General features: G+C 48.0%; 1 protein-coding gene across 1 annotated transcript; it reads left to right on the plus strand.

The window, feature by feature from the left end:
• Positions 1 to 9,673: 9,673 nt before the first annotated feature.
• LOC149347612 (uncharacterized) lies at positions 9,674 to 15,002 on the plus strand. Its single transcript, XM_089541614.1, has 2 exons — positions 9,674 to 10,596; positions 14,936 to 15,002. The coding sequence occupies exons 1-2, from the start codon at positions 9,674 to 9,676 to the stop codon at positions 15,000 to 15,002; spliced, it is 990 nt and encodes a 329-aa protein (XP_089397740.1).
• The last annotated feature ends 3,863 nt before the right edge of the window (positions 15,003 to 18,865 follow it).

Raw genomic sequence — 18,865 nt, forward strand, 5'->3', positions numbered from 1 at the left:
TTTCCTAGCGTATGCTCATTATCCTGTAAATTAAGTAAACAAAAACTATATGTAATCCTTTTGAGGCCGAAACTTGAGTACGCCTTTGTGATAAGTGGCCTGCATCATCCTAATCGAATCACTGGTCTCCGCAGTGGCTCAGTGGTTACGGCGCTTGGCTGCTGGCCATAAAGACGCTGGTTGGATCCCGACCGTGATGGTTGAATTGCGATGGAGGCAGAATTCTAATCCAATAATTCCAATAATCAAATCACTACAATGAAATCGATTCAAAACCATGCTGCTAGGTTGAAATTTTCTATAGATAAAGCCGGTCTCGGCAGGCTAGAATTGGGCCGTAAAATATCTAGACCCCGCCTATTTCATAAGATTTCTTACCATCCCTTACGTCATCCTTCACTCCAGTTCCATTTACTTCGAAAAGTGACATTACATAACTGTTCTGTTAAACTCTGTGCAACCTGCCCCTAATGCAAATTCCCCGCACCCCTGTGTGTTAGTTACTACAAATGAATTAAGAAAATAAATTAATACGGCACCCTGAGACGCACCTAAGGTTTGGAGCCATTCAAATCCAATAACCTCTGAGATCACATCTCAGATTGGACTTCAGATCCGATCACCTGCTGAGTATCCATTTACAGGGGATAGTGAATGGTGATTTCCAAAGAACACACCAGCAGCAAACCTTTCAACAACAATGGGGCAATAGGCCAATGCGTACACAACAATTTTGGACAAAATAATTTTTGGGCGGGAACCCATAAAGGAACGCAATTTTTTCACATAATGCAAGATTTCACAATAACAATATATCTGCGCGGATCACCCAACAGCAGTCTATTAACGTTTATTAAGGTTATTAAAGTCTGTTACCGCTAATTATATTGAAGTTTTTGCTATCATAAAAAGCGTACCCTATTTGGTTTTCTGCGGCAGCCTTAACTGTTAGATGCAGTCGATGGAGACACTTAAAAAAGATGCCCAGGCTTAGCTTCGTTAAGCCAAGAATGCGTTGCATATTGCGCGGTCTTTTTGCGCGAGGTATTGCTTGGCGGTACTCGATTTTCTCAGCAGCTTTTCCTCCGTGACGTATGGATGGATGGACGGTTGGATAGGAGCGTCCCCTTTGAAACGGGGCGGTGGCAACCGCCACCATGCTCAGTCGTCCTTTTTTTCTTTCTTTCTTTTCTTTTCTTTTTTTCTTTTTCTTTTTTTTTCTCACGTGCTTTGGTGACGTCATGTCACGTGGTTTGGTGGCTGCCCGGCCCCGCTCAAGGGCTGAACTGAGTGATTGCAATATGCTACGCATAAAAGAAAGATGTTTCCACATATCGGAAGACTGGACCATTGCCTACAATACTGCCATAACAGTACCTTACAATTTTCTAATATTCAGCCTCCGCAGTGGCGTAGTGGTTATGGTGCTCGACTGCTGACCCGCAAGACATGGGTTCGATCCCGGCCACAGCGGTCGAATTTCGGTGGAGACGAATTTCGAGAGGCCCGTGCACTGTACGATGTTCATCATCATCATCATCATCAGCCTGACTAGACCCACTGCAGGGCAAAGGCCTCTCCCATGTCTCTCCAATTAACCCTGTCCTTTGTCAGCTGCCGCCTACTAACTGTGCGATGTTATTGGACGTTAAAGAACCCCAGGTGGTCGAAATTTCCGGAGCCCTCCATTACGGCGTCTCTCATAGCCTGAGTCGCTTTGGGACGTTAAACCCCCCAAAACCATCCAATAGTCAAAATCTTTGTCCAAGAATGCTGGACATGTTTACATGTTGAGTGCAAGGGGATGCTTCGGGCAAAAACTAGTTCTCTCAAGGTAATGAAAAGGGACCCCCTACAAATCTCCCCTCTTTGTTTCTTGCTTAAGTGCATTCGGGGCCTTGGAGCATCAGCATCCGCTTACGCAGTGGCTTCGGAAAAGGAATCCGGATGTCCACCCAGCCTAGCGCGTTGCTGATATTGAGAGAGCGATAAGAATTTTCGTGTCGGTTTGATGATGCAGAGGTGATGACATCATCGGTTTTGTTATGTCGCTTACCAAGAATACAGGGACTACCTGCGATCCCTGCAGTAAATTCCCGAGCAGCTTATTCTCGCACACGAAACAACATTGAGTCAATTTTTTTCGACTTGGTGCTAGGAAAAACGTTCACCCCTCAGTGAACCTCACGAACTATCAATGAAGAACACACAGATAAGCTTATGAGTCACATGTGTGCAGTGGGAGCGGATGTGCACCATGATGGATGCAAACGTTAAGGCTAATTTTCAATGTCTTGCACTCGGCGTTGAGTATAGACAGCCGTGATGAAACGCTAAACCGTGTACTTAGAACATCTTAGGTGCAACAGCCGGTACGGTGCACAGTTTAATGTACGGTAAAGGCGGAAGCTGCATATCTGCGGTGGCAGTGTTATGTACTCATCTACACATCTGCTGGCAATTGGTCACTTGCTTGAAGTGGAATGACATCACCTATTTGCTTAACTCCTGAAAAAACAGCAAACTCGCCCCAGAACATCAGAGTTATCTGTTGAATTCCATTGCTGATGGAACAGCATGCTTGAAGTAGTAATATATGTCTATTACTAGAAGCTCAACGGATATATTCCTGGTAATAATGGATACACAAACCAGTATAGGCGCCTGTATAAGGTTTTTTTTTTCTCTGTCTAGTTCTGAGCGTTGCCTTCAGGCTCTGGACGACGTAGCACATGAGTTCTCTCCTCTCAGGGTCAGACGATACAGTCGCTCAGGAGAATAGAATGAACTCCTCCCAGCAGTTAAGGACAAGAAGCACATGGTATCTGAACAAACAGAGCAGAGCTAGCGTATCTACAAAACCTCACAAGCTCGCTTATTACGACATTATGGAACGAGTGAAAGAAAGTCGGGGTTCTGATTGCAGTAAGAATCAGAAGCAGACTACAGCGGCATTTATAGATGTCTGTGTGGATTGGAACGCCTTCTTTTATGTGGGTTTCGTTTTGTATGTCCGCATCTTTAAGGGGCGCTTTCAAAGAAAAAGCTTTTAGTATGCTGCGCACGCCCGCTCTTCCGTCACAATGCCTATCCAGATAAAAAGAGAACGAAAGTGGTTGTTCACTTACACGCGCAAATGCAAGGGATTCTTCGCAAGATTCTAGCCCCTGCCGGGGCCGAATATGACTGGGCAAGAACAAGTCAGCGCAGCAGCCTATCAAAAGTCACCACAGTGTTCCTGTCGGGTATTTCGTTACCAATGAAACGCTGGCGGGATTTATTCCTAAAAATAGAATCGCACGAAAGAAACTGAGCTCGGAAGTGGTGCGAACTCCTAGGAAGGGGGTGGCCGGCTATTTTTGGCTATGGAGACATTGAATGCTTGGCGCTCAGCTTTTGAACGCTTCACCAGTCGTACGTATCAGCCCACCCATTGCGTAGTGGTGGCAACTGCACGAATAATGTGCTTCTGGTGCCGTTTTTGCCGCGAGCAGAATAACTTTAACTTTGTAGCGTTACGCTCCTTGAGGGCCATGCAATGGAAATCTCCACAGTGGTTCTAAGGATAATGAGCCTCGGCAGGTGGAAAGTAAATACCTATTTATCCAGAATATGCTATATAGACTAACAACCAGTCTCCTGAATTATTTGGGGCTACGCCCCAACGTCTGTAGCCCTAAGCTTGCAGTTACGTGAGACTGGCGTCCGGATACAGTCCTCACGGTATCTATGCCGTTGGCGGGATTTTCCGCCGTGAGAATAATTTTCCCACGAACCATTACCTGTCGTAGCACTCTTGAGTTTGCTCATATTGCAGTCATTCCATAAGGTGTTTTGAGCCTCAGAAAATTACAATCACATCTAACAAGTGCTATCGTGGCCATCGAAGTTTTACTAGGTTTATTGAGGCTTAACGTCCCAAAGCAACTTAGGCTATGAGGGACGCCGTAGTGAAGGGCTCCGGAAATTTTGACCACCTGGGGTTCTTTAACGTGCACTGACATCGCACAGTACACTGGCCTCTAGAATTTCGCCTCCATCGAATTTTGGCCGCCGCGGCCGGGATCAAACCCGCGTCTTTCGGGTCAGCAGCCGAGCGCCGTAACCACTGAGCCACTGCGGCGGGGCAGGTCATCGAAGTGAACATGACACTAAGTGGTCATGCGCTAAGTGCTCAGCACTGCTCGAAATTACGCCAAAGTCTCTTTGCTGAAGAAGGCCGCGTCTTCCTATTGTATGCGATGCTACGGCACAAAGTACACAGGAGGCGCATATACTTTCTTTCCCACCGCGTCAAGACTAAGCATTGTTGCCTCTATAAAAGTGCCCTAGAACCTCGTTATAACAACTCTCGTTTCATTGGCCGCGTTCCTGTAACGATCCTCGTAAACGTCTAGGCAGGTCCCGCATCCAAAGCGCTGACAGTTTTCCTGGGGTTACGAAGAGGACCACTGGACACTGGACAGGGAGGGAAAATACCAACAGCTGCACTAAACCAGTTCTTGAGTTATGGAAACAGTGGAAGATACCCGGTACCTACTGCTAGACGATCGTAATAAACTCATGCTATTCCTCAAGACAGCTATCGTTCTGCATATCTCAAGAACCGGACCAGGCCCGATTCTCCACAACCCGATATTCCCAAGCAAAATACCCAACCACTACCCTCACCCTCATAGTGCACTTCACATGAGAGTTAGGCTATGCCCGCTGACTAATACTAGGAGCGAGAAAGGACTCAAGCACTATCTGAAACCTTTTAACCTCCAATGATCTTCCCCAGGGGTCACACCGACGAAACTTGTCTTAGGATTGCACACTTTCATTTAGGTTCGCAACAAACCTGAAATTGATCTCTCCGACAAAATATGATCTGATGTGGTCCACTGAAAGCTGGCGGAGAAACGGCGAAATTGAAATAGGAGCCACTTAAGCTTCCCTTCACAAAAGCTTACCCTCTATGCTAGGATTCGAGAGCTCGCTGGGACGTCTCAGCGAATGAAAGACTTTCCAAGAGGGATGAACGCGTGGTTAGACAGACGCATGAACGCACGCAGCATAGCTGCACGCACGTACGCACACAACTAGATTTTATTTTTGTACCAGTCAATAAATTATTCCGCGTGTTATGAGCGCAGTAAGTGTGGGAACGCCTGCACCTCGTCCATATTTCCCCTTTTTAGAGCACTTGAACGTAAAATCCCTTTTATTTACTTATTTCAAGTTACCCTCTTGGCCCGGAGGGTATTACAGAGGGGGAGAAGGGGCAGAAAGTTGATATATGACTCAATTTTGAGACCGCTGCTAGCCCGCGCTGCTCTTCTCAGTTCAGAGCAGTGTTGATAATGGTCGTTTTTAGCGCGAAGCTAGGGAATTATAATAACCCAGTCGCCACGCCAGCCAGATGACTCCTCGGTGGTCTTTCCAAACAGCCATTCATGGCGGGGCGTTCAAAGTGAACACGATCATGCACTTCCCAATTTTATTTGTTTAGAACACTCGCGGTTAACTGTCTCACCAAGGGCGCTCCGGCATCGGCGGGGCCCGCTGAACTCACCTGCGGCCGGCCATATCTCTGCGGGGATCTCGACGCCGCCCGCAGCTGCGTGGAGTTTCCCAAAAATGCAAACAGAGACAAAAATACACAAGTTCAAAAATAGAAAAATTTACAACATATAAATTATCATGCCAAGCAAGAAGAAACAATGCAGTAGCTACACAAGCCAACAATATAGAAAAACAGAAGGGTTTGCTTGAGCCCGGGGAAAAGAACAACGCGCCCATCAACAACTTCATGTTACAAAAAAAATCGAGCGCACAGATTATGGAATCTTCACCGGCAGTGCCTCCGGAAACATGACGATACGGGAAAGATGACGTAGGATCCGACGTATGTACATTGCTCCTCTAGCTAAAATCGGGTAAACTGGAAATATTTCGCTTGCGGTATACCTAGTCGACATGATGAGAGAAAATCTTTGCTTTGAAGAGACCATGAGAACAGGTCTCGAACGAGCCCACTTGACAGCGACGGCTGCGATTCCCCTATTACTGACTCTTAATAAAGCTAAGTGTTTCCCAGACGACTTCGCACCTCACTGCGGTTTAACACAATTTTGACCAGAGGATAGTTAGAGAGAGAGAGTGAGAGAGAGACGAATAAACTAGAACATTTATTAAGGCGGAAACCTTTATTTAATTCTTCATCGTTGGAATCAGGAGTTGTCGACAGAATTGTCACGCTTTTCTAATGGTCGTGATGTCACAGAGCGCGAATTTCAAACGGGGCCAGTCTTACTTTGGCTAGTAACCATGCAACTAATTAAAGGGATGGTATAGTGATGCCCTAGGTAAGTGGGACAGAGTTTAATTAATTAGTTAATTAACAAATTAGCCTAGTTAATCTTTCTAGGCATACGAGGTAAATAAATAAACCGAGTAGGAAATTTGCTGAGTTGGGGAATCGAACCAGGGTATCCGGAGTGTGGGACGAGCACGCTAACCACTCCGCCATCACAGCTCGATGGTTTGCAATGAACAAAGGCGCGTCTAGTGAGCACAGTGTTTTCGTTCACTCCCATATTCCTTCATTTCCTTGCGGCGAGGTTCAGGTGGTGGTGGTGGTGAAAACTTTTAATTACTGAAATAGAGTTTGGGAGCCACAGAGTGGCCACGCTACATGGTCGGCGTCCCTAGTCCGGGACACCGCATGACAATGCCCCGTCTCTAGCCCGTTTCACCAGAGCCCTTTGGGACTCAAGCGAGGAGCAGTTGAGAAGGGCAGTCTCCCATGCCTCTCTGGAAGGGGTAGGGGAACGGGGGAGGTGGGGATTTTGAGTACATGCCCACACCATGTGGAAGATATCACAGGTCTCCCCACAGTGTGGCCATCGCCCATCCGTGTTAGGATCGTAATGCTTTAAGATTGCAGGACAGTGTAGAGTACCTGTCTGCAGGCACCTTAAAGTTCGCTCCTCTGTCTTACTCAGCCCCTTTGCAGGGGCCGGGAAAAGGCGGTGGATGTCGCTATAATGCGTTATAATTTCCTTGAATCGCAGCAGCGGCTGGTTAGTCTCCGAGCTGGGATGAGGAGCCCGGTGAGTAAGCGCTCGGGCAGCCGCGTCAGCGGTCTCATTACCTCGTAAGCCCTGGTGGCCAGGAACCCAAATGATTCTTTTGGGTGTTGGATCAGTGGCAGTCCGTCTTAGAATGCAAGCAGCTAAGGGGGAGATCTCCCCTGCCAAGTAATGATCACATGCTTTTCGGGAGTCCGTAATGATGATTCTCGAATTGGCGTGGGCGGCAGCAAGCGCTATCGCTACTTCCTCGGCTCGCATTGAATTCGGGGCTCGAAAAGAGAGTCCATCAACGTGCATTTCCTGGTGAACGACAGCGGCCGTGTAAAATCCCGTGGGCGATGGGCCTGCTACGTCTACATAATATACACCGGGTCGGGAGCCGTGTTGTCTCTCAAGAGCCCCAGCCCGCGCTTGTCGCCTGTTTACGTGCATGTCGGTGTCCATGTTACGGGGGAGCGGGGAGACCCAGAGCATATGGCGCCACAGTACTGGGATACGCTCCGCCTCCTCTGGAGTGCAGTCTTGTTGGATGTGTAAGCGGTTTAGCAGGCGGCGCCCAGGGGCCATCTGCATGAGCCGCGTGTATTGGTTCACGAGGTGGGCCTCCCGCAGCTCCTGGTAGGAGTTTAGCACCCCCAATGCCTTGAGTTTGGCATTAGAGGTAGCCACCGGGAGACCCAGGGCTCGCTTAGTTGCCTTGCGGATGACGGCGTCTATTCGCGCCTCGTCTTGCTTAGTAGTGCGGAGATATGGCACGGCGTAGAGGATCCGGCTAGTCACGAAGGCATAGACGAGCCGAAGCGCGTCCCTGCCCCGCAGACCGCCCCGCTTGTTGGAAACGCGGCGCATCATGCGCCCTACCTGTTCGCCTACTCTCTTGAGTTTCAGAATGGTGGAGTCCGGTCTGAATCTGTGGTGAATGAAAAGGCCCAGAATACGGAGCTCCTCCACCTCTCTAATAGGAAAGACATGAGAGCGCAAAACGGGGACACGGACGAGGAAGGGAACAGGACGAGCGCTGCACTTTCAACAGGATTTATTTAGGGAAGAACGTTTAAATAGCCTTTGCTCTTATCCATGCTCTTGATCGCAGACAATCGCCTCTCACAGATACGCATCAAGAAACAGCATTTCACTGTGGCGAAGAACAACTGACGTGTCACTAATACAACTATCACCTCGCTTCTTGATATAGAAGGCTTCCACAAGCTCACGTTCAGTCCTATCTCGGCTTTTCAATAGCACTTTGCAATCATATAGTCGAGGCTTGCAGGCTACACGCTTCTCTTTCGAGCAGGCTTGGCAGTGGTCTGGAAGATGTCCTCTCTTGTTTAAAGAATTCTTGTGTTCAAGCAGGCGCTCATTAAGACAACGGCCGGTTTGTCCAACGTACACCTTGCCGCATGTAAGCGGGAACTCATAGACTACTGCTTTCTTGCAGCCAACATGTGGCATTCGGTGTCTGATGGTGCACTCTTGTACTTTTGTTCTTCCAATCCGTGAACACACTCCGGCGAGTTTTCGGTTTTCGTTTTCGGTTTTCGGCGAGTTTTCGTTTGGTCGGAATAGCATGGGTCTCACCTTCACACACGAACTGCCTAGCAGTAATAACAAATTACAGTTTTTAGATCTCACCCTAACCTTCCACCCTTCACACGTTTGCTGGCAGTACTGTCCACGCGCAAAGAAAGATTTGTTGCCTTTCCATTCGAACCATTCTAAGACCGTTAAGAGGGCTATCGCTTCCCAGTGCTTAGCTTCCGCACTAAACAAGTCTTGCCACCATGCCATGCACGCAAGCTATGCTTCCCAGGTGTCCAGGCTGCAGAAAGCAGGCTTCCCGGCTTCCCTGGTTCTCTCCGTGGCGCAGACCTTGCTGAAAAAGCTGAAGGGCAGCAAGGAAAACAACCGACCTCAAGAAAAAAAGCAGGCAAGGCCGGAAGTTGTACCTTACGTACACCACACTTCTCATAACCTGAAGAAGGTGGCCAATAAGTATGGCGTCGATGTGGTATTTTCAGCGCCGCGAAAACTCGCCGGAGTGTGTTCACGGATTGGAAGAACAAAAGTACAAGAGTGCACCATCAGACACCGAATGCCACATGTTGGCTGCAAGAAAGCAGTAGTCTATGAGTTCCCGCTTACATGCGGCAAGGTGTACGTTGGACAAACCGGCCGTTGTCTTAATGAGCGCCTGCTTGAACACAAGAATTCTTTAAACAAGAGAGGACATCTTCCAGACCACTGCCAAGCCTGCTCGAAAGAGAAGCGTGTAGCCTGCAAGCCTCGACTATATGATTGCAAAGTGCTATTGAAAAGCCGAGATAGGACTGAACGTGAGCTTGTGGAAGCCTTCTATATCAAGAAGCGAGGTGATAGTTGTATTAGTGACACGTCAGTTGTTCTTCGCCACAGTGAAATGCTGTTTCTTGATGCGTATCTGTGAGAGGCGATTGTCTGCGATCAAGAGCATGGATAAGAGCAAAGGCTATTTAAACGTTCTTCCCTAAATAAATCCTGTTGAAAGTGCAGCGCTCGTCCTGTTCCCTTCCTCGTCCGTGTCCCCGTTTTGCGCTCTCATGTCTTTCACGAATATGCACCAACAAGCCCAGTTTCAAGTACTTCTTAGCCATATTTCTTCTACATCGGGCTCTCTGTTTTGTGTTCAACCCTCGCCTTCCCATGTTCCCCTGCTCATCGCAAACATCGTCACCTCAACGTGCCGGGCCAGGCTACTTGGCATCTTCCTGCGAAAAGGACTCGTTCCTAGTGAAGTCGCCGGCCTCTTCGGTCCTTTTAAGCCTACCATAGGCCACGCCAAACGAATCTGCAAGATACTCCGGTCCGAACTGTGGTACCAAGTGAGGCTGCTTCAAGATCTTTTACGCGCAGCATGCTACGCCCAAGACCAGGAGTGGCTGGCGGCCATCAGACATCGAGAAAGCAAGAAGCTCGCGGCCCAGACAACCGAACTTTGGTGGAAGTGTTCTATGAATCAAGTAACGAGACACTTGGAACAACTCAAGAAGGGGGAGACCAAGAATCCCGGACGCCACGATGTGATAGTCTTGGGAGGAGCCGAACTCCCGGAAGGAATAGCAGCAGTCCTAAAGGAAGGACCAAAATTCAGCGTACAAGCCAAGCTTAAGCCACACGAATGGCTGGCCCTCAACCGACGACTGGCCAACAAAACAACGAAGGAAAACCAGGAAAGGTGCCTCTTGGACGGCGTCGACACCCTCACCAGGTCAGTCAGGGATCCAAACCCTCCCAGCCATCGAGCTGATCCCACGGCGAAGGTCGTTTCGTTTTTTAGAGCGAAAGATCTGCAGCTCGTGCAGGCAGACAAAGAAGGCGGTTTTGTGGCAATGCCGTCCGGTTTATTCAACGAAAAGGCAATAGAAGCAGTGAAGAAGAATTTCAGGTCCGTGAAAGTGAAGACGACGCAAATGAAAAAAGATGCAGTGGCGTTGTGTGATGAGCTGCAACTGCAGACACTAGCCAGGGCCATCAACAAGTCTGAAAAGAGCAGCCTTTCGGTTTTTTTCGCCGCCAAAACACACAAGCGGGAAATGCCTTTCCGGACTATAGTAAGCGAAAAGGAAACTTGGCAACGACAAATCAGCCAATTTTTGCTCAAGCACCTGAAGACTTTGGAAGTAGAAGACCCCTTTGCAACTAAGAACTCGGATGACGTGATAGCCTTCCTTCAGACTCATAGGAACATAAGCTCTGGTTTTTCTATTGATGTAGAAGATCTTTTCTACTCTGTTCCGCATGTACATCTCTATTCTGCAGTGCGTAATTGCATTGACAGAAATGGAGCCACTGCTTTTCAAAACGCTACCGGTTTGAATGTGGACAATTTTTTGTCATTACTTGAGTTTTATCTCAAGGCCACTTTTATTGACTTTAATGACCAAACGTATCTACAAAAAAGGGGCATTTGTATTGGCTCGTGTGTCGCCCCGGTACTCTGTAATATGTTTTTATCTGAGATTGACCGCTCCTTGAGTGAAGAACTTGACACGGATTGTATAGTCCACGTTTTTAGGTATGTAGACGATTACCTGGTCCTTTTGGCAGATAACGATTTTACTTTTGACGAAGCAGTAGCTGATGTTTTAGGTACGTTTGGTCGGAATAGCATGGGTCTCACCTTCACACACGAACTGCCTAGCAGTAATAACAAATTACAGTTTTTAGATCTCACCCTAACCTTCCACCCTTCACACGTTTGCTGGCAGTACTGTCCACGCGCAAAGAAAGATTTGTTGCCTTTCCATTCGAACCATTCTAAGACCGTTAAGAGGGCTATCGCTTCCCAGTGCTTAGCTTCCGCACTAAAGAAGTCTTGCCACCATGCCATGCACGCAAGCTATGCTTCCCAGGTGTCCAGGCTGCAGAAAGCAGGCTTCCCGGCTTCCCTGGTTCTCTCCGTGGCGCAGACCTTGCTGAAAAAGCTGAAGGGCAGCAAGGAAAACAACCGACCTCAAGAAAAAAAGCAGGCAAGGCCGGAAGTTGTACCTTACGTACACCACACTTCTCATAACCTGAAGAAGGTGGCCAATAAGTATGGCGTCGATGTGGTATTTTCAGCGCCGCGAAAACTCGCCGGAGTGTGTTCACGGATTGGAAGAACAAAAGTACAAGAGTGCACCATCAGACACCGAATGCCACATGTTGGCTGCAAGAAAGCAGTAGTCTATGAGTTCCCGCTTACATGCGGCAAGGTGTACGTTGGACAAACCGGCCGTTGTCTTAATGAGCGCCTGCTTGAACACAAGAATTCTTTAAACAAGAGAGGACATCTTCCAGACCACTGCCAAGCCTGCTCGAAAGAGAAGCGTGTAGCCTGCAAGCCTCGACTATATGATTGCAAAGTGCTATTGAAAAGCCGAGATAGGACTGAACGTGAGCTTGTGGAAGCCTTCTATATCAAGAAGCGAGGTGATAGTTGTATTAGTGACACGTCAGTTGTTCTTCGCCACAGTGAAATGCTGTTTCTTGATGCGTATCTGTGAGAGGCGATTGTCTGCGATCAAGAGCATGGATAAGAGCAAAGGCTATTTAAACGTTCTTCCCTAAATAAATCCTGTTGAAAGTGCAGCGCTCGTCCTGTTCCCTTCCTCGTCCGTGTCCCCGTTTTGCGCTCTCATGTCTTTCACGAATATGCACCAACAAGCCCAGTTTCAAGTACTTCTCTAATAGGACCTCCTGACAGAGAGATGTGAATTGCTGTCCTATCCTTTGGGTTCGCTCTGACATGCAAAAGCTCTGATTTCGCTGGAGCACATTGGAGCCCACAATCAATGGCATACGCATCGACTATGGAAGCGGCCTGCTGAAGGCGGGCCTCCATGTCCCCAAGGCTCCCCTCAGTGGTCCAAATTGTAATGTCATCTGCGTACAACGCGTGTTGAATGCCTTCCACCCGGGCCAGTTGGCTTGGGAGGTGCATCATAGCTATGTTGAACAGGAGCGGTGATAACACCGCTCCCTGAGGGGTACCCCGTGTTCCCATCATGTAAGGGCCGTATTCCTCGCCCTCAATCCGAAGAAAGGCCTGGCGATTAGTCAAGAAATCTCTTACATACGCGTAGGCCCTAGCCCCACAATCGGTAGAACTCAAGTTGGCCAGGATGCTTCCGTGTTTAACATTGTCGAAAGCTCCTTTCAGATCAAGGGCGAGGATGGCTTTGTCATTGTGTTGCATAGTTGTGGGTCGTATTACATCCCTGTGCAGCTGGAGAAGGACATCCTGTGCAGACATGTGGGGGCGAAACCCGAACATGGTAACTGCAAAGAAGCCCTTACTCTCCAGGTATGGAGAGAGGCGATCCCGAACCATCGTCTCCATAAGCTTGCCCGCACATGAGGTCAGTGATATGGGCCTCAGGTTGTCCGTATTCACGGCCTTACCTGTTTTAGGGATAAACGTCACAAGTGACGTTTTCCACTCGGGAGGGAGTGGAAGCCCGTCCCAGATCTGGTTGATGTATTCTAATAAAGGGAGGTAGGCTGAGTCCGGTAGGTTCGCCAACTGGTTCACTGTTATGTGATCCCGTCCCGGAGCCGTACCCCGGCGCATTTTTGCTAAGGCCGCCTTAAGGTCGTGCAAGTCAAAAGGGGCATCAAGTGTTTCATTAGGCCTGCCAGAGTACATGTACTCAGGCCCAGGCGGGTCCTCCGTACGACAAAGATATCTGTCGCACAGAGTGTCCGCAAGTTGCGCCGTCGTACCTTGATACCCTTGCAGAGCCCGCCGGAGCTGCTTTTGCGTCTCCCCTCTCGTTTGAGAGGGGTCGATTAGACTGCGAAAGAGACGCCACGTCCCCTTCGAGCTCATCTGATGAGCTGCGGCGTCGCAGCGTGCTATCCAATTTTAATCTGAGAGTTCGGCAGCATACGCTGCAGCTTGCTCTGTGAGTTTGACTATGCGGTCGCGTAATTTGCGATTAGTTTTCTGCTTTTTCCACCGTTTAGTTAAGCTCCGGCGCGCCTCCCACAAATGCAGGAGGTGGGTGTCGACTGCGGGGATCTCTTCGGTGGTTTGTAGTGTTGTGACGTGTTGTTTTTGAATGTTGTATATGTGGTTAGCCCACTCCGCGTAGCCGCCGGAAAATAGTACGGGAGGGATAGTGTGATTTCGGATTTTGTGCCAATCGGTCAGCTTGGCCTGACCCCATTTTTTGCGCGCTGCCTTCGCCATGAGTGTAATCCGGAGAAGGAGGTGATCGCTGCCTAGAGAATCTCCCAAGTTCTCCCAAGCAGCCGCTCTAGCATTTTTGACGAGAAAAAGGTCTGGACACGTGTCGCGGGTTACCGAATTCCCCACTCGGGTGGGATACGCCGGATCCGTGAGCATCGTGAGGCTGAGGGTTGAGATGAGCTCCGCTAGCTTACGTCCTCTTGCCTATTCGAAGTGGTAGCCCCAATGAAGGCTGGGAGCATTGAAGTCTCCAACGATCACTAGAGGCTCTTTGGCTGCTATTTTTATCGCGCGAAGGAAGATTTCATTAAAAGTTACGCGCGGCTTATGCGGAGGGCAGTATATGTTGAGGATATGTATTGACGGGTCGCGGCGTCTGAGAGGCAGTACCCGTACCATTGTATATTCTTGCTCGGTACTCAAGACTAAGTCGACCTGAACCCCGGTGTAAGCCTTATTCACCAGGATGCACGTAGAGGGGCCCCCCTGAAAGGTGCTGTAGCCTGATAATTTAGCGTCTATGCCGGGCTCCTGCAGGGCAACGAGTGCCGGCATGTCACCTAGGGACTGCAGGTAGAGCTGGAGGTGTGACCGTTTTTTCCAAGCCCTGAAACCCCTGCAGTTCCATTGAATGATTTGGAATTTTTCAAGGTTTTTATCATTCCTATTAGATGTGCTAGCCATGTTATTCTATTTATGTTCTGTGGACTCTCTGGCAGCTTTGCAAGACTCTGTTGCGTTCCACTTTTAGAGGCGAAGCATAACATCTTAATCACACATCAGTGATACAAGCAGCAGCACCGCGCTTAAGGCTTCCGCCTCACCGCACTTTAGGTCAACCAAGTGCCCCTCTGAATTTTGTATTGTATTGTATTGTGTTTTATGGCTCATAAACAACTCGGACCGTCATGCACCAAACACATGGTATAATTTCTTTAAAATACTGGGTGTCCTCGGTGACAGTCCTTGTCCGGATAAGTGGAGATGAAGAAATTAGATAAAGACCTTTTCAGGCCTGAGAAAACATTCGGTGATGGCTCGAAGTCTAGTGCGGCATACGGCGCCCCAGCGTGCAAAAACGTGCTTCGGGTGTCCTCACAGGAGCCCCTCTACAACGCCATCAGCTTACCGTCTCGCTTTCCAGGTCCCTCGTCTGCTCTCGTAGGGATGCTCGTGAGGACTGGTCGCGGTTCTTCGACTGGAAGCCATGAGCATTCGCCCAGGGCTGCTTATTCGTGCAAATACAGAGCCTGCATCAGAAACAGCCCTGCTGTTTGTAAGACTGTTTGTAAACCTCTAATCTGCCCACCTTTTTCTCTACCATAGCCTCATCAAAAATGTCTCAGAGTTCTAGTTTTCTAGTTTAAAGCAAGAGGCATGTGTACAACCAGTTTAAGGAGGATCCGCCCCCCCCCCCACACCTTCCTCCACCTTCACTGCGCTCGAGATAATCTCTCGAGTAAATAGCGGGCATCAAATGAGCGTACAGACTCATACCGCTATCCTTTAAAGACTGTTGCCTGTCAAAGACACCACTGTTATTCCCAAGGTAGCAGTAGAATTACTAGGCTTTTGGAAATCCTAAACAGTTTTTTAACAATGTTTTAGGCAAGGGTCTTAGTCAATGCATTTCATGTGCTGCAAAGGTGAATTCACTGATAGAAGAGCGACTAGGTGCGAAACGATGACTGCTAGACGACAGGCAGGAACAAGCAATTCATTGATGGCACTGGCAAGAAGAACTTGATTATAGGCCTACAGGTAGAAACAAGGAACCGACACTATTTCTGTCTTGCAATACTGCACTACCCTGAAACAGTTAAGACTAGGGCAGAGCTTTCAAGGCTGCTCTTTCTCGTGCCTTGGCGACAAAATCTTTTAGAATGTATGCGCTCAGCTCACAATGTGTGCCTTCCGTCCTTTCTGTCTGTTACCGCCAATTCTGGGTGCTTTTAAAATTTTTTCGGAAGTTGCAGAGAATTTTCGTTATTAGTAGGTAGAGATCTCGATTGCACTTTTCCTGCTTAAATAAAGATTTGCATTGACCGCATAGACGTTCGAGCCGGTGTATTGTCCTGGCAGCACTACTAGTGTTTTCAAGTGGGCGAAATGCTTCCAGATTTTAACAAATCTGCCAATTTAGAGAAATCATGCATGCACTAGACATTCGCTTCGCTGGGAAAAGCTGCAGTAATTTACACGAGGATATAGCCTCATACTCACCCATGAAGTTAAGGCCTCGGCGCACTGCGAACTGCCCTCTTCCATTGTATATGTTCAAAGAAGCGCCGTTCCTGCAAAAGAGTCATATTTTTATGTTGCATCAAAGAATAGCGCTGCTATATTCAACGACACTAATATGGCATTCCTTATTAATAACACCGAATGCTATTCGTGCTTTTGTATTCTTACAAAGGTGCAAGAAGACAACACGAGTTTAAACCAGCAAGTGCGCAAGCAATGGTAGGCGTGTAACAAACAGCACGAGGTCTTCATGACTTGCTATCTAAAGAATCAAGAATACATCCTCAGGGAACCTGCAGGAGCCAGCTTCACCACGTGATCCCAGGCAGCACATTAGAGGGAGCACCTAATCTTGCGCCTACATGTCTGTACGACACCAGTGCGTTTACCGAGAACTACCTACCCCAGAACACTATAACTCTAAATATTACACACTAGAATGAGGACGTGGGCAACCTAGCGCGGTTTAATAATTTAATTTTGCCTCAATTTTCAGCTGTCACGATCAGTTCGACTAGCCTGTACGGAAAACGACATGCATTGCGATGCAGCTTTTACACACGGCTGTATTCTCGACACCATGGAAGGTAGATGTGTTTTGCGGTCTGTCACTGTTGCTCTTGTTTTAAAAGGCCGTGAGACTTCCGGAGCTGCCGCAATACATCTTTGTTTCAGCCCTGACCATGGCTATTCTTCCGTAGGAGGACTTTCTCCGTAAATTACTTATGTGGCACATTGGTGCTGATGGTATCGCATGCAATAAAGTAAAGCATGAATAGCTTCATATTTTACTTTAGCATTATAGCACAGCTATTATTTTAGATACAAAATCACTGTCTTAGTGGTTGTCTAATGCGACAACGATGAATCCTAGGGAACAGCTACGTGCACTTCTCTGGTGGGAAATTTCCTCACCGGTGACAGCGCTCTCTACCCGCCTCCAGTGTCACTGTTATGTGAAGGCGGGTCTGGCTGTCGGCGACCTCCTTTGCACCCACGTCATGAATGCGCTTCAGAGTGTATGCGCTGCCGCGGTTCTTCATCAAGACTCGTTTTCGCCTTGCAGGTGGTTCTTTCGGCTTCACTTCTGTAAAATAAACATATAACTTTATGGACAGAAAAGGGGCCATAAGGATAATACAGTAAACAAGCAAGGGATAGAACTTATCGCAGCATCTCCATGGCCAACACATGCTCAGCCTTCCGACATACGATCCAGGTTGGGCTCCTTAGCATTGGAACTTAGCTACCAATTACAGCACGTACAAGTTCTACATTTTATGGTTGAAACAACAGAGGAGAACACAACACAAAGCCTGAATGAACTGCACTCCCAGTCGTTATATCATTGCACTCACGTTGCTCTGTTTGTAAAATTAGAAATTTATTCTAAAAAGTTGAGACAATCTTGGCGTTCCGGGGTAGTGGTAAGAGGCTCGGTCTATTCTGTTCACCATGAAGGTGAGCAGTTATAGGGGTTGGAGACAATTATTCAGTCTAATGCTGCTGCCATCTTGTCACCATCTCAACAAACAACTTTCCACGTGTTCACGCCCATGCTATCTCATACAAAAAATCTGACTCAGGAGGCGGCTCTACTCTGATCCGTCAAATTCCACGTGACCAAAAACCAATTCTTCCAAACTGACCGTCCCTCCAACGAATTACTCCGCTTTCTTGGGATCCATGCTATGACGCTATGGACAAGCTTTCACATCCTGAAGATGGCTTTTGCTAGAAGTCACTCAGGGAATTTAGTGGGCGGATACTGCCAGAAAGGTGGCCGACGGACTATCTCTAGCTTTATGATTTACAGGGGTTTAACGTCCCAAAGCGACTCAGACTATGAGGAACACCGTGGTGAAGGGCTCCCGAAACTACGACCAATTGGGGTGATTTAACGTGCACTGATATCACCCAGTATACGGACCTCTAGAAACGGACTCTCCCTAGACATGCACGGAATCGGCAACAGAATGCATTCAGGATGCATTTCAATGCTCCCAGACATGTGCGCTGAAGGAAAACGACGCACCCAGTAGTCATATTTGCATGTAAGAGAGGTACAGCGTGGCTACGAGCATTGTTGACAGAACTTTGCTATCCTAACCACACCGGAGTGGTCTAAGTGAAGAAGCCCAAATGGGCCTGTTTTCATGTGTATGCACTAAACAGCGATATCAAAATTATCTGGAGCTCTGGCTCATACTCGAAAATTGGCGCGTGCACTAGATAAGAACAACTTTCACTGTAGGGCAGACTGGAATGGGATCATGGGAAGTAGCGAGGCCAGTTGGTTCATTTTTCTGCTTAAAACAGTGCGCAGGGACAGGACACAGTCGAGAAATACACAGACACAGCACTGACTGTCATAAAGCATAAAAATTGACATGGTTTGGTTTTCGGTTTGTGGAAGTTTAACGACCCAAAGCGACACTCCCTGTGAGGGACGCCGTAGTGAAAGGCTCCAGAAATTTCGACCACTTCGGGATTTTTAACTTGCACTGTCATCGCACAGTACACGGGCCTCTAGCATTTCTCCTCCATCGAAATGCGACCACCGCAGCCAGAATTGAACCCGCTTGTAAGAGTTTGCTAAAAGAAAATAAGAGGTAATACAAGTTAACGGCTAAGAAATTTACTATTGAATATTAGTCAATCACCTATCGTAGCAGTATTCTCATTCACTACACCGCTGACAATGCTACGCCGAAAAAAAAAGTTCTTACACACTGCACATGCTTCACACATAAGAGCAACTCAGACTGCGAGGAAAGTTTGTGGTTATCCTGCCGGAGGTTTCACATGGAGGCCTGTTTGTGATGATGCA

The sequence above is a fragment of the Amblyomma mixtum genome, chromosome 4, assembly GCF_055824585.1.
Source record: "Amblyomma mixtum isolate Tamu chromosome 4, ASM5582458v1, whole genome shotgun sequence".
Taxonomy (NCBI): domain Eukaryota; kingdom Metazoa; phylum Arthropoda; class Arachnida; order Ixodida; family Ixodidae; genus Amblyomma; species Amblyomma mixtum.

Bases quoted from the DNA above. Each gene is read 5' to 3' on its own strand.
- LOC149347612 (XM_089541614.1), top strand. From the start codon at position 9,674: ATGCACCAACAAGCCCAGTTTCAAGTACTTCTTAGCCATATTTCTTCT. The intron at 10,597-14,935 runs GTCTGAAAAGAG...CTCGCTTTCCAG, and splicing joins CTAGCCAGGGCCATCAACAA to GTCCCTCGTCTGCTCTCGTA.